General features: G+C 45.0%; 1 protein-coding gene across 1 annotated transcript in view; it reads left to right on the top strand.

Annotated features, from left to right (window-relative positions):
- Window positions 1-271: 271 nt before the first annotated feature.
- The window catches only part of LOC126109894 (tyrosine-protein kinase receptor Tie-1-like), a 35,479-nt gene continuing 21,984 nt past the window's right edge, over window positions 272-13,766 (top strand). The window contains exons 1-2 of the mRNA XM_049914982.1: window positions 272-320; window positions 7,191-7,307. Of these exons, the coding sequence (XP_049770939.1) occupies window positions 275-320; window positions 7,191-7,307 (163 nt within the window). The 5' untranslated portion in view covers window positions 272-274. The remainder of the gene's footprint in view (window positions 321-7,190; window positions 7,308-13,766) is intronic.

Below are 13,766 nucleotides of genomic sequence, written 5' to 3' on the forward strand. Positions count from 1 at the left end.
CAAATTCTTTTGAATTTATTTGTAAAAGTATAGACTTATAGCACCTGCTATAAGTTGGCCCGTTTGACGTCCTACCCCCCTTAATGGAGGGGGATGTACAGAACGGCTGAAAATTGGGCCACCTTCCTGCACTTGTGTGTCACCTGATACCTGGATTTTCCTCACAGATGGACAGCTGCGCCAGTTCCTTCGCAAGAATGGCAGGTCGCTGCTTCCTCACCAGCTGGTCGCCATGTGCCGTGACGTGGCACATGGTATGTGCTACCTCGAGTCCATGAACTGCGTGCACAGGGACCTCGCTGCCAGGAACTGCCTCAAAGGTATTCTATGCTCGAAATTTAATCAGTCTCATATTACGAGGGTGGTTTGAAAAGTTCTCAGAACAGATTAGAATAAAAAGTACGTACATCACTGAAACTAGTTTTCTTTTTTCAATGTAGTCTCCTTGTAGACTAATCAACTTGGTCCAACGATATTCCTGTGCCGGCTGCAGTAGCCAAGCGGTTCTAGGCGCTTCGGCCCGGAACCACGCGACTGCTACGACATGGATGTGTGTGATGTCCTTAGGTTAGTTTGGTTTACGTAGTTCTAAATTCTAGGGGACTGATGACCTCAGATGTCCCATAGTGCTCAGAGCCATTTGAACCATTTTTTTGAGTCTGACCGAGGACAGTTTCTGATGGCCCAGAGGCTCGGCACAAGCATTTTGGAAACTGCAGGACTTGAGTATTCGAGGAGTGCTGTGGTGAGTTTCTTCAACATGTGGTGAAACCAAGGTGAAACCACGTCCAGAGGTCGTGGAGTTGGGTGGCTGCGCCTCATTACAAACGTCAGACGTCGTAGGTTGGACAGTGGTAAAACTGTGGCAGAACTAGCATCAGATGTTAATGCTGGGCAGAGTACAAGTGTGTTTGAACACATGGTGCACTGAACACTCCTAGCAACAGGCCTCCACAGCTGACGAACTGTGCCTGTGCCAGTGTTAGCACCATGACATCGGCTACTACAGCTCAAATGGGCACGTGACCATCGGCAATGGACGTTGGTGCAGTGGCAGAGTGTTGCACAGTCTGATGAATTCCTATAACTTCAGCATCATGCTGATGGGGAGGCGCGAATCTGTCATCTTCCAGGAGGACAACTCACTGACACCTGTACTGCGGGGCAGAGACAAGCTGGCGGTGCCTTCATCATGCTCTGGGGAATATTCACGTGGATATCCAGGGCCCAGTGGAGCTCGTGCGAGGCAACATAACAACTAAGGAGTATTGTACACTGAGTGCAGACCACGTACACCCCTTCAAGACGATCCTGTTCCCCGACGGCAGTGGCATTTTTCAACAAGATAATGCACCATGTCACAAGGTCAGGATTGTGACTGGACATGGCGTCAGAAAAAATGTGTGTGAAATCTTATGGGACTTACTCCGCTAAGGTCATCAGTCCCTAAGCTTACACAGTACTGAAGCTAAATTATCCTAAGGACAAACACACACACACCCATGCCCGAGGGAGGACTCGAAGCTCCGCCGGGACCAGCCGTACAGTCCATGACTGCAGCACCTTAAACCGCACAGCTAATCCCGCGCGGCACATGGCGTCAGAGCTCATCACCTCCCTCCGCAGAATTTATAGGAATTAGGTGGATTAAGGAAAGGCAAACCTACATTTCTAGCATTTTTAGACTTAGAGAAAGCTTTTGACAATGTTGACTGGAATACTCGCAAATTCTGAAGGTGGCAGGGGTAAAATACAGGGAGCGAAAGGCTATTTACAATTTGTACAGAAACCAGATGGCAGTTATAAGAGTCGAGGGACATGAAAGGGAAGCAGTGGTTGGGAAGGGAGTGAGACAGGGTTGTAGTCTCTCCCCGATGTTATTCAATTTGTATATTGAGCAAGCAGTAAAGGAACAATAGACAAATTCGGAGTAGGTATTAGAAACCATGGAGAAGAAATAAAAAATTTGGGGTTCACCGATGACATTGTAATTCTGTCAGAGACAGCAAAGGACTTGGAAGAGCTGTTGAACGGAATGGACAGTGTCTTGAAAGGAGGATATAAGATGAACATCAACTAAAGCAAAACGAGGACACCGGAATGTAGTCGAATTAAGTCGGGTGATGCTGAGGGAATTAGATTAGGAAATGAGACACTTAAAGCAGTAAAGGAGTTTTGCTATTTGGGGAGCAAAATAACTGTTGATGGTCGAAGTAGAGAGGATATAAAATGTAGACTGGCAATGGCAAGGAAAGCGTTTCTGAAGAAGAGAAATTTGTTAACATCGAGTAAATATTTAATTGTCAGGAAGTCGTTTCTGGAAGTATTTCTATGGAGTGTAGCCATGTATGGAAGTGAAAGATGGACGATAAATAGTTTGGACAAGAAGAGAATAGAAGCTTTCGAAAAGTGGTGCTACAGAAGAATGCTGAAGATTAGATGGGTAGATCATATAACTAATGAGGAGGTATTGAATAGGATTGCGGAGAAGAAAAGTTTGTGGCACAACTTGACTAGAAGAAGGGATCGGTAGGTGGGACATGTTCTGAGGCATCAAGGGATCACCAATTTAGTATTGTAGGACAGCGTGGAGGGTAAAAGTCGTAGAGGGAGACCAAGAGATGAATACACTAAACAGATACAGAAAGATGTACGTTGCAGTAGGTACTGGGAGACGAAGAACCTTGTACAGAATAGAGTAGCATGGATACCTGCATCGAACCAGTCTCAGGACTGAAGACCACAACAACAACAGGTGGTTTGTGTGTGCTCCTGTGCTGCCAGCTTCCTCCAGCTTCTTACCAAGGCCTCATTGCTTCGATGCCATGAAGAGTCTCCGCTGTTATAAAACATAAATGTGGACATACCGCCTATTTGGTAGGTGGTCATATTGTTCTGGCTGACGTGTGTAATTTGAAAGCTGCTTTGCCATAGACGTGTAACAAAAGAAATCAAGTGCATACGTAGCCATTCAGAGAGATAAAAGGAAGCGGACATACACACGTGAGAAAAGTTTTCCTCTGTGTTTAATTTGGCTACCAATTTCTACCCTGATTGCTGTTCATGTACTATCGTAGAACTGACACACGAAAGTAACAACGTTTAGTGGAACTGCATTTGCCTGCCGTTGGGGCCGAGAGGTTCTAGGCGCTTCAGTCTGGAACTGCGCGACCGCAACGGTCGCAGTTTCGAATCCTGCTTCGGACATGGATGTGTGTGATGTCATTAGGTTAGTTAGGTTTAAGTAGTTCTAAGTTCTAGGGGACTGATGACTTCAGATGTTGAGTCCCATAGTGCTCAGAGCCATTTGAACCGTTTGGAACCGCATTTCATCTGCAAATCTGCAGATGGTTCATTTTCCGTAACACACACGAATGGGAAAGCTATATTGTCACAACTGTTAGATGGTTGATGCTGTCAGCCACGGAAAACAAAACATTGCAGCAACGAAGCCTTCGCGGACAATGCAGACTGTACAGAACGTTGTTTACATTTGTCTGACAGCAAACTGAAATTGCCACCGTTCTCAGAAAATCTGAAGTACGTTGATAGTTTGTAGTTCCTTAATTTTGAGTAGTTACGAGTTTCCTTACTTTAAGCAAACTATATTTCTTTTAGGCTATACCTCGGTGGTCGCTAGTGGGTATGACTAACACAAAGAGTTAAAGACACGCAGTTTCTGCGTAGACGAAGCAATAGGAATAATGTGGACATTGATAATGATAATTGTATTGTTCCCAGAATGAGATTTTCACTCTGCAGCGGAGTGTGCGCTGATACTAAACTTCCAGGAAGATTAAAACTGTGTGCCGGACCGAGACTCGAACTTGGGACCTTCGTCTAATTTTCAGTTGTCTTGCTTTTTGAAAGAAACATTTCGGTGTGCACTGAACGTAATTTCGTATAGTTTTGAGTGTTATAATTACGGATCGATCAATTTGCAGTGTAGATTTTACGTGATACACTCTGACACATTACACGCACGTATGCATCCTGTCTGATCACCTGCATCCATTCATGTCCATTGCGCATTCCGACGGACTTGGGCAGTTCCAGCAGCATAGTGCGACACCCCACACGTGATAATTCCTACAGAGTGGCTCCAGGGCAACTCTTCTCAGTTTAAACACTTCCGCTGGCCACCAAACTCCCCAGATGTGAACGTTATAGAGCATATCTGGGATGCGTTGCAACGTGATGTTCTGAAGAGTTCTCGACACTCTCGTAGTCTTACGGCAGCCCTGCAGGATTCATGGTTTCAGTTCCCTCCAGCACTACTTCAGACATTAGTCGAGTCCATGTCACGTCGCATAGCGGCACTTCTGCGTACTCTACATCTACATCTACATTTATACTCGACAAGCCACCCAACGGTGTGTGGCGGAGGGCACTTTACGTGCCATTGTCATTACCTCCCTTTCTTGTTCCAGTCGCGTATAGTTCGCGGGAAGAACGACTGCCGGAAAGCCTCCGTGAGCGCTCGAATCTCTCTAATTTTACATTCGTGATCTCCTCTGGAGGTATAAGTAGGAGGAAGCAATATATTCGATACCTCATCCAGAAACGCACCCTCTCGAAACCTGGACAGCAAGCTACACCGCGATGCACAGCGCCTCTCTTGCAGAGTCTGCAACTTGAGTTTGTTAAACATCTCCGTAACGCTATCACGCCTGCCAAATAACCCTGTGACGAAACGCGCCACTCTTCTTTGGATCTTCTCTATCTCCTCTGTGAACCCGACCTGGCACGGATCCCACACTGATGAGCAATACTCAAGTATCGGTCGAACGAGTGTTTTGTAAGCCACCTCCTTTGCTGATGGACTACATTTTCTAAGGACTCTCGCAATGAATCTCAACCTGGCACCCGCCTTACCAACAATTAATTTTATATGATCATTCCACTTCAAATCGTTCCGTGCGCATACTCCCAGATATTTTACAGAAGTAACTGCTACCAGTGTTCCGCTATCATATAATCATACAATACAGGATCCTTCTTTCTATGTATTCGCAGTACATTACATTTTTCTATGTTAAGGTTCAGTTACCACTCCCTGCACCAAGTGCCTATCCGCCGTAGATCTTCCTGCATTTCGCTGCGATTTTCTAATGCTGCAACTTCTCTGTATACTACAGCATCATTCGCTAAAAGCCTCATGGAGCTTCCGACACTATCTACCTGGTCATTTATATATATATTGTGAAAAGCAATGGTCCCATAACACACCCCTGTGGCACGCCAGAGGTAACTTTAACGTCTGTAGACGTCTCTCCATTGAGAACAACATGCTGTGTTTTATTTGCAAAAACCTCTTCAATCCAGCCACACAGCTGGTCTGATATTCCGTAGGCTCTTACTTTGTTTATCAGGCGACATTCCGGAACTGTATCGAACGCCTTCCGGAAGTCAAGGAAAATGGCATCTACCTGGGAGCCTGTATCTAATATTTTCCGGGTCTCATGAACAAATAAAGCGAGTTGGGTCTCACTCGATCGCTGATTCCGGATTCCATGTTGATTTCTACAGAGTAGATTCTGGGTTTCCAGATATGACACGACACGCGAGCAAAAAAGATGTTCTAAAATTCTACAACAGATCGACGTCAGAGATATAGGTGCTCTTTTCCAATCATTTGGAACCTTCCGTTCCTATAGAGACTTGCGGTACATGGCTGTTAGAAGGGGGGCCCTACACTATATTAGGCCGGTGTACGAGTTTCTTTGGCTCTTCGGTGTACCATACCGTGTTGTAAGTCTGTTAAATTCCGTCGTGCGGCCACAATCACGTCGAAAACTTTTTCACAAGAATCACCTCAAAACAAATAACAGCTGCGCCTATACACTACCCTTTTCTACATTATGTATGCGATGCTACTACAATCTTATATGTGTATATCAGTATCCTATGTCTTTGTCACCGCTGTCTAAAATGTCCTTTATGAATTTATGCCATCTATCTTTGAGACCAAGAACTTTCACCTCACCCTATGTGAGCATTGGGAGGACCTAATGAAATACGAGGTTTGGGACTTTAATAGTGGCAACTATTTATTTACAGCTCGTACAAAATAGATACGTGTTTCAAAGTTTTACTGACCCTCAGTGTAGTCACCATCATTGTGTACAACCCGTTGCCAGCGATGTGGAAGTCGTAGGATACTCTTGGCAGTGCCAGTTGTGTTGACAATTCGAACGGCGCGGTCTATTTCCCTACGAATTTGTAGCAGTTCTGAAGCGAATGCCGTGAAGTGTTTCCTTCAGCTTAGAAATCGAGTTGAACTCACGAGGGCTTAAGTCAGGGGTGTGCAGTAGGTGGTATAGCACTTAGCAGCCCCATCAGTCAAACAAATCAGTAACAGCTTGCACTGTATGTGCTTGAGCACTGTCCTGCAAAATGATGGTCAGGTCCTGCAGAAAATGCCATCACTTCTGTGTCTGTACTGTTCATTTTTGGAACACAACCTACGACCAGCTTAGAGACAGAAGTGGTGACACTTTCTACAGTACCTGGCCATCATTTTGCAGGACAATCCTCAAGCGCGTACAGTGCAAGCTGTTATTCGTTTGACTGATGGGGCTGCTAAGTGCTATACCACCTACTGCACTCCCCTGACTTAAGCCCTCGTGAGTTCAACTCAATTTATAAATTGAAGGAAACTCTTCACGGCATTCGCTTCAAAACTGCTACAAATTCGTCGGGCAGTAGACCGCGCCGCTCGAACTGTCAACACAACTGTCACTGCTAAGAGTATCCTACGACTTCCACATCGCTGGCAACTGGTTATACACAGTGCTGGTGACTACTTTGAAGGTCTGTAGAGCTTTGAAACACGTATCTATTTTGTACGAGCTGTAAATAAATGGTTCAAATGGCTCTGAGCACTATGGGACTTAACTTCTGAGGTCATCAGTCCCCTAGAACTTAGAACTACTTAAACCTAACTAACCTAAGGACATCACACACATCCTTGCCCAAGGCAGGATTCGAAACTGCGACCGAGCGGTCTCGTGGCTCCAGACTGTAGCGCCAAGAACCGCTCCGCCACCTGGCCGGCAGCTGTAAATAAATAGTTCCCACTATTAAAGTTCCAACCCTCGTATTTCGACTGATCGCTATTGCACTTTCACACAACAGTGAGCCGCAAAAATGACTGTCGATTAACGTTGTTGTCTTCTTCCTATCTGCAGGTGATGTAGTGAAGATATCCGATTTTGGATTGTCACGCGAGGTGGAGCAGTACTACCGGAGCGTCAACCAGATGAACCTGCCACTAAGGTGGATGGCGCCAGAATCAGTGTACGAAGGTCAGTAACTGGTGCCCACACTTAGCGGTCGCTAATGTTCTTAAAGCTAATTCGCTGAAGAAAATCTGACCTATAGTCCCATACAAAGTGATCAAATATTAAATGGAAATACTGTCACGAGTCAGAACACTATGACCACTGCTGACCACTAAACTGAATATCTCCTGTTGGCGTTGCAGACAAGTGACGTGGTAAGGAAAGTATGTAAGTGGAGCAGAGGCGAATGACGATTCCAGCCATGATACGGGCCACAAATTGGAAAGTCCATTGTCATAAGAGTTATTGACAAAGCAGAGTGTGTTAGGGGCTACGACTTGGAACGAGCAACTGCGAAGCTGGTCGGTTGATCACGTGCTACGAGGGCTATCCACAAAGTACATTACGTTTTGGAATTAAAAATAAATGAAGTATTAGAATTTTTTTTTATTATATACAGATGAAAGCCACACTTAAATACTACTTTTCTACATAGTTGCCATTTAAATTAAGGCACTTATCGTAGTGATGGACGAGCTTGGAAATTCCTTCGTCGTAAAATTCGGCCGCCTGCGCCTTCAACCACGTGGTTAATCAGTAACCCGGTAGAAAGACGATTTTTGTGGATTTCCTGGAAAGAGGCACTACAATACACTCTCAAAGGTATTGCCAAACTCTGCACAACCTCAGAAGAGCAATACAAAACAAGCGCAGGGGAAAGTTGGGCTCAAAGATCTTGCTGATTCACGACAACGCCCGGGCCCACAAGGCAAATGCCACTCGTGAAGTTCTCGAATCTTTTAAGTGGGAGTTGTTTCCTCATCCGCCGTACAGTCCCGACCTGGCACCGAGCGACTTCCCCTTATTCACAGCAATGAAGAAGTGGTTGGCTATGCAGCGTTTTAATGACGACGCACAGCTTCAAGAAGAGGTAACCACTTGGTTGAAGGCGCTGGCGGCTGAATTTTACGACGAAGGAATTCCAAAGCTCGTCCATCGCTACGATAAGCGCCTTAATTTAAATGGCAACTATGTAGAAAAGTAGTATTGAAGTGTGGCTTTCATCTGTATATAATAAAAAAAAATTTCCAATACTTTATTTATTTTTAATTCCAAAACGTAATGTACTTTGTGGATAGCCCTCGTATTATCGTTAGCATCTACAGAAAGTACACTACTGGCCATTAAAATTGCTACACAACGAAGATGACGTGGTACAGACGCGAAATTTAACCGACAGGAACAAGATGCCGTGATATGCAAAGGATTAGCTTTTCAGAGCATTCACACAAGGTTGGCGCCGGTGGCGACACCTACAACGTGCTGACATGACGAAAGTTTCCAGCCGATTTCTCATACACTAACAGCAGTTGACCGGCGTTGCCTTGTGAACCGTTGTTGTGATGCCTCGTTTAAGGAGGAGAAATGCGTACCATTACGTTTCCGACTTTGATAAAGGTCGGATTGTGGCCTATCGCGATTGCGGTTTATCGTATCGCAACATTGCTGCTCGGAATGGTCGAGATCCACTGACTGTTAGCACAATATGGAATCGGTGGGTTCAGGAGGGTAATACGGAACGCCGTGCTGAATCTCAACGGCCTCGTATCACTAGCAGTCGAGATGACAGGCAACCTATCTGCATGGCTGTAACGGATCGCGCATCCACGTCTCGATCCCTGAGTCGTTTGCAAGACCACAACCATCTGCACGAACAGTTCGACGACGTTTCCAGCAGCATGGACTATCAGCTCGGAGACCATGGCTGCGGTTACCCTTGACGCTGCATGACAGACAGGAGCGCCTGCGATGGTTTACTCAACGAACACGTGAATGGCAAAACGTCATTTTTCGGATGAATCCTGGTTCTGTTTACAGTATCATGATGGTCCCATCCGTGTTTGGCGCCATCGCGGTGAACGCACATTGGAAGCGTGTATTCGTCATCGCCATACTGGCGTGATGGTATGGGGTGCCATTGGTTACACGTCTCGGCCACCTTGTGTTCGCAGTGACAGCACTTTGAACAGTGGACGTTACATTTCAGATGTCTTACGACCCATGACTCTACCCTTCATTCGATCCCTATGAAACCCTACATTTCAGCACGATAATGCACGACCGCATGTTGCAGGTACTGTATGGGCCTTTCTGGATACAGAAAATGTTCGACTGCTGCCCTGGCCAGCACATTCTCCAGATCTCTCACCTACTGAAAACGTCTGGTCAATGGTGGCCGAGGAACTGTCTCGTCACCATACGCCAGTCACTACTCTTGATGAACTGTGGTATCGTGTTGAAGCTGCATGGGCAGCTATACCTGTACACACCATCCAAGCTCTGTTTCACTCTACGCCCGGGCATATCAAGGCTGTTATTACGGCCAGAGGTAATTGGTCTGGGTACTGATTGCTCTGGATGTGTGCACCCAAATTGCATGAAAATGTAATCACATGTCAGTTCTAGTATAATATTTTTGTGCAATGAATACCCGTTTTTCATTTGCATGTCTTCTTGGTGTAGCAATTTTAATGGCCAGTGGTGTAGCTGTAGGACAGTGAGACCACAGGTGGGACAAGGTGTCTGGCGTCGATGCCTCATCTCAGGACTCAGAGGTGAGAGGGCTGTCCTCTCTGTAGCGGCACCACCGTCTAGAATAGGGAAGTTAGATTTGGTGCAATATTTCGGAGCGCACAAGTTACAGCCGGGTGTGGGCTGGTTTGCAGTAAGTTACACTGACCAGCGGTTGCGAAGTGTAATGGAGGCTACAGGGGCCGTCGAACCTCTGAAAAGAGTAAATGCAGCGGTTCGCATGTCGTAAGGTATAGGCAGAAGAGGCCCACTGGCGTAACTGGGGTGTGGGGCTTACGTCACTCGGAGTGATGCGTTACCGAAACAGGACATACGCTGGAGACTTCCGAGGCGAGGGGCCGCAGGTTCAGACGCCGGATCGGGGGCGGTCGTTGCCGCCGCGTTGCCAGCTATGCCAGCCGAGGAAGGAGCAGCAGTGGGGCCAGCCTACAGCTCCCGGCGGAACAATAAGGAGTCAACGGGGATGGTGGCCGCTGAGTCGGCGGCTGTCGCAGCTATCCTGACCTAATCGGAACTCTACAGCTGGCGAACAAGTCCGGCACGACACGGCATTGCGTTGTACAGGTCGCTGGGACGGTGGCCTCAGCATTGTGGGGCCTGTGACGTGGACCGAGGTGAACGAAGCTCTGTAGTGGAAACGCATAAATCATTTGACAAGCTCGGACGAGTTTCAATACGCCACATCCTCACACCATCCACTACATCTCTGTAAGGCAGGATAGGTGGCGATCTGTGCCAAATCTGACGACAGAGGACAGTGCCGTTGCACGAACAAGTGCTTCAGACACGCCCTTCAGAGCACGCCGTTGAACGCACAGATCCACAAGAGACGAGTAGTCCATGTTTCCGCACTGGCTGGACGGACATCGACGATTACAACTGCAGTTGGCATGGGATCGAGGAGATTGGGTCAATGGACGTATAGTGCTGTGAAACTGTCAGAAAAAAAGCCTGTACCTTGCAAAAGGTGGGTTAGAAAACGAAGTTTTGCCAACAAAATTTCTCTTGGGAAAACTTTCTGCAGTCAAAAAACTTTTCAGTTTCAGTTGCTCCTATCGCTTTGACGTCTATTTTCTTTTTTAAAGAGCACAAAATTCTCTACAAATTTAATTGTTACCATTTTTTTTCTACTCCCAGTATCTAAGGCGCTACAGCACGTCAAAAAATGCCATTTTTTTTCAAATTTGGAGGAAAGTGGCAAATTACCTAATTTTTGAACACTGTTATTTCAGTTTCTACCTGTGTAGTATAAAAATGTTACTCATCATGTTATTCATTGGGATTTACCATCTCACTCTGCTGCAGGGCCAGGACAAACAGCATCATATTCAGTAACTACGAACACATTCACGTCGGATTGCGTGAAGTTTATTTGTGTTATAATATGTAATACGATTGCATGCAGGTGCCGTACATTTTCTACAGTTCATTGACGTTAATGATCAGTTATAAGAAAAAGTATGTAGGAATTGTTCTTTAGCGGACAAAAGCGTATTTATTCTTTGGCCTTTGTTCCAGAGGAAGATGTGAAGTCAGGTGGACTGAGTAAATTTTTTGTCATTGATGGAGGGTACCTTATCCTTGGTGACTTGGACTCGAAATGTTTGCTTCAAGTCAATAGCCCAAAGCTATGTTTCCTACCTGCAACGTCATTTTGGATCTCAATTTGCTATTGTATTTGATGGGTATCAATGTGAGGGAGACAAATGTAGCACAAAGAGTGCTGAGAGGATTCGTACATCCAAAAAACATTCTTCGGTTGACGTTGTGCTTGAATCAGAGATGGTGAACCAAGTCCCTCAGGACAAGTTCTTGTACAACGAACGAAACAAGATGCGTTTGATCACACTTCTTAAAAAGGAATTTCTGGAGTGTAGTATTGAATTGCTCCTGGCACAAGAAGATGATGACGTTATGATTGTAACATCTGCCATTTCAAGAACCAAATATTTTGGTAGTGTTGTCATTGTAGGAGAAGATGTTGACCTGCTTGTGCTCATGACCGGTTTGGGGCAAGGCATTGAAAACTTATTTTTCTTAAAGCCAGGAAGAAGAAATGCAGAAGTGGTTTTCCACTGCAGTTTACAAGCTTGACAGTGAATATATTCTGTTCAGTTACACCTTTAGCGGATGTGATACAACGTCCGCTTTTTTTGGTGAAGGAAAAATTATGTGTTGCAGTATTGTTGCGAAAAATGAACACCTAACCTCAGCCCTTTGCACGTTCAATAAACCACATGCTACCCGTGTAGAAATAATAACAGCAGGAGAACAGGTTACTATCGCATTATATAGTGGAGGTGTCAGCAGTTCCCACACACTAGACCATTTGCGGTACCAGCTATTCGCCAAGTCTGCCACAAAAAGCAAACTGAATCTTGCACGGTTGCCACCTACACAAGATGCTGCACATCATTCGTTGCGAACTTACCAACAAGTCCAAAGTTAGATGGGAAACTGGAAACCTCCTGAGAAATGGGGCTGGAATCACAGTGACCACGGTCCAATATCCGTTATAATGAGCCAAGATCCAGCACCTGAAGCACTTCTTCACATTGTTTCATGCTCATGCAAGCTGAACTGTGACGGAGTGTTCTCCTGCAATTTGTAAGAAATGTATTGGGGTCAACTGTGAAAATGTGCCAAAATTTTTATATGAAGACAGTGAAGAAGATGTTATGGAGGATGTTGAGGAAACCTGACGAAATCAACGAACTTGCTGAGGCTGACTCGCTGTTTGAAGAAGAGGTCAATCTGGGATCAACTCTATGTACAGACCCTGAATCCGTAACTCAAGGTATTTCTGGTGACACTGAGGAACCTGGCCTATCAAAACGTTCGAAGTGGTGCTCATATCTGTCTCAAGTGCGCTAAAGTGCGATATTACAAGTATCGCATACCCAGAACTGTCAACATTTTTTAGTAACTGACAATGCATTTTAATTGTAATAACGCTACTTATTTTTAATGTCAACTGCGTGGCTTTTATACACAAGAATAATTACCTTTCTAATTAGGTTGCCTATTGCAGCTAATAATAGTTCAGTTTCCTGAGACAAATTGTTTTGTGTGTGTGTGTGTGTCTTAATGATGTATTTTTATATTTATAGTTTTACAAATACCAGGGCAGAGGTGTCCCATTGTGAACTTGAGGTAGTGATGTAAGAATCACAATAGTTGGGTGCCCAGCATTCCTCATGTTGCATACAGAGAAATTGAATACCTGAAAGTGAGGTGGTGAATTCCAACATATAACATGATGTATAATTTATTTATACTACACAAAAGAAACAGAAAAAATAGTGTTCAAATATAAGGTATCTTGCCACTATGCTCAAAATTTTAAAAATTGGTATTTTTTTAGGAGCTGTAGCGCCTTAGATATTGGGAGCAGAAAAAAATAGCAAGAATCAAATTTGTAGAGAATTTTGTGCTCTTTAAAAAAGAAAATAGACGTTAAAGCGATAGGAGCAACTGAAACTGACATATTTTGAAAAACCTGAAAAAAAGGCCGAAATTTTCCAAGTTTTTTGACTGCAGAAAGTTTTCCCAAGCGAAATTTTGTTGGCAAAACTCGGTTTTCTAATCTTTCCAACCATATGAACGAGTTGAAAAAATAAACTCTTCTACCCCACCTTTTGCAAGGTATATCCGCAATTTGACTGGACTAGTGTGTCTTCCTGTCAGATGAATCAAGTATCTTGCGACATTGACCCGGAGGTCGTGCCTGGTTACGCCAAGTGAAAGGCGGCTCAAAATGTACTTTGCGCCACAGACGTCCATCGGGTAGAGCATTGTGCTGTGGAGGACAATCATCTGGGTTGCCATGCGACCTGTGGTAGTAATCCACTCCACCATGGCAGCTGTGAACGACATGAACATAATTATGGA

Source organism: Schistocerca cancellata, chromosome 12 (genome assembly GCF_023864275.1).
Source record: "Schistocerca cancellata isolate TAMUIC-IGC-003103 chromosome 12, iqSchCanc2.1, whole genome shotgun sequence".
Classification (NCBI taxonomy): domain Eukaryota; kingdom Metazoa; phylum Arthropoda; class Insecta; order Orthoptera; family Acrididae; genus Schistocerca; species Schistocerca cancellata.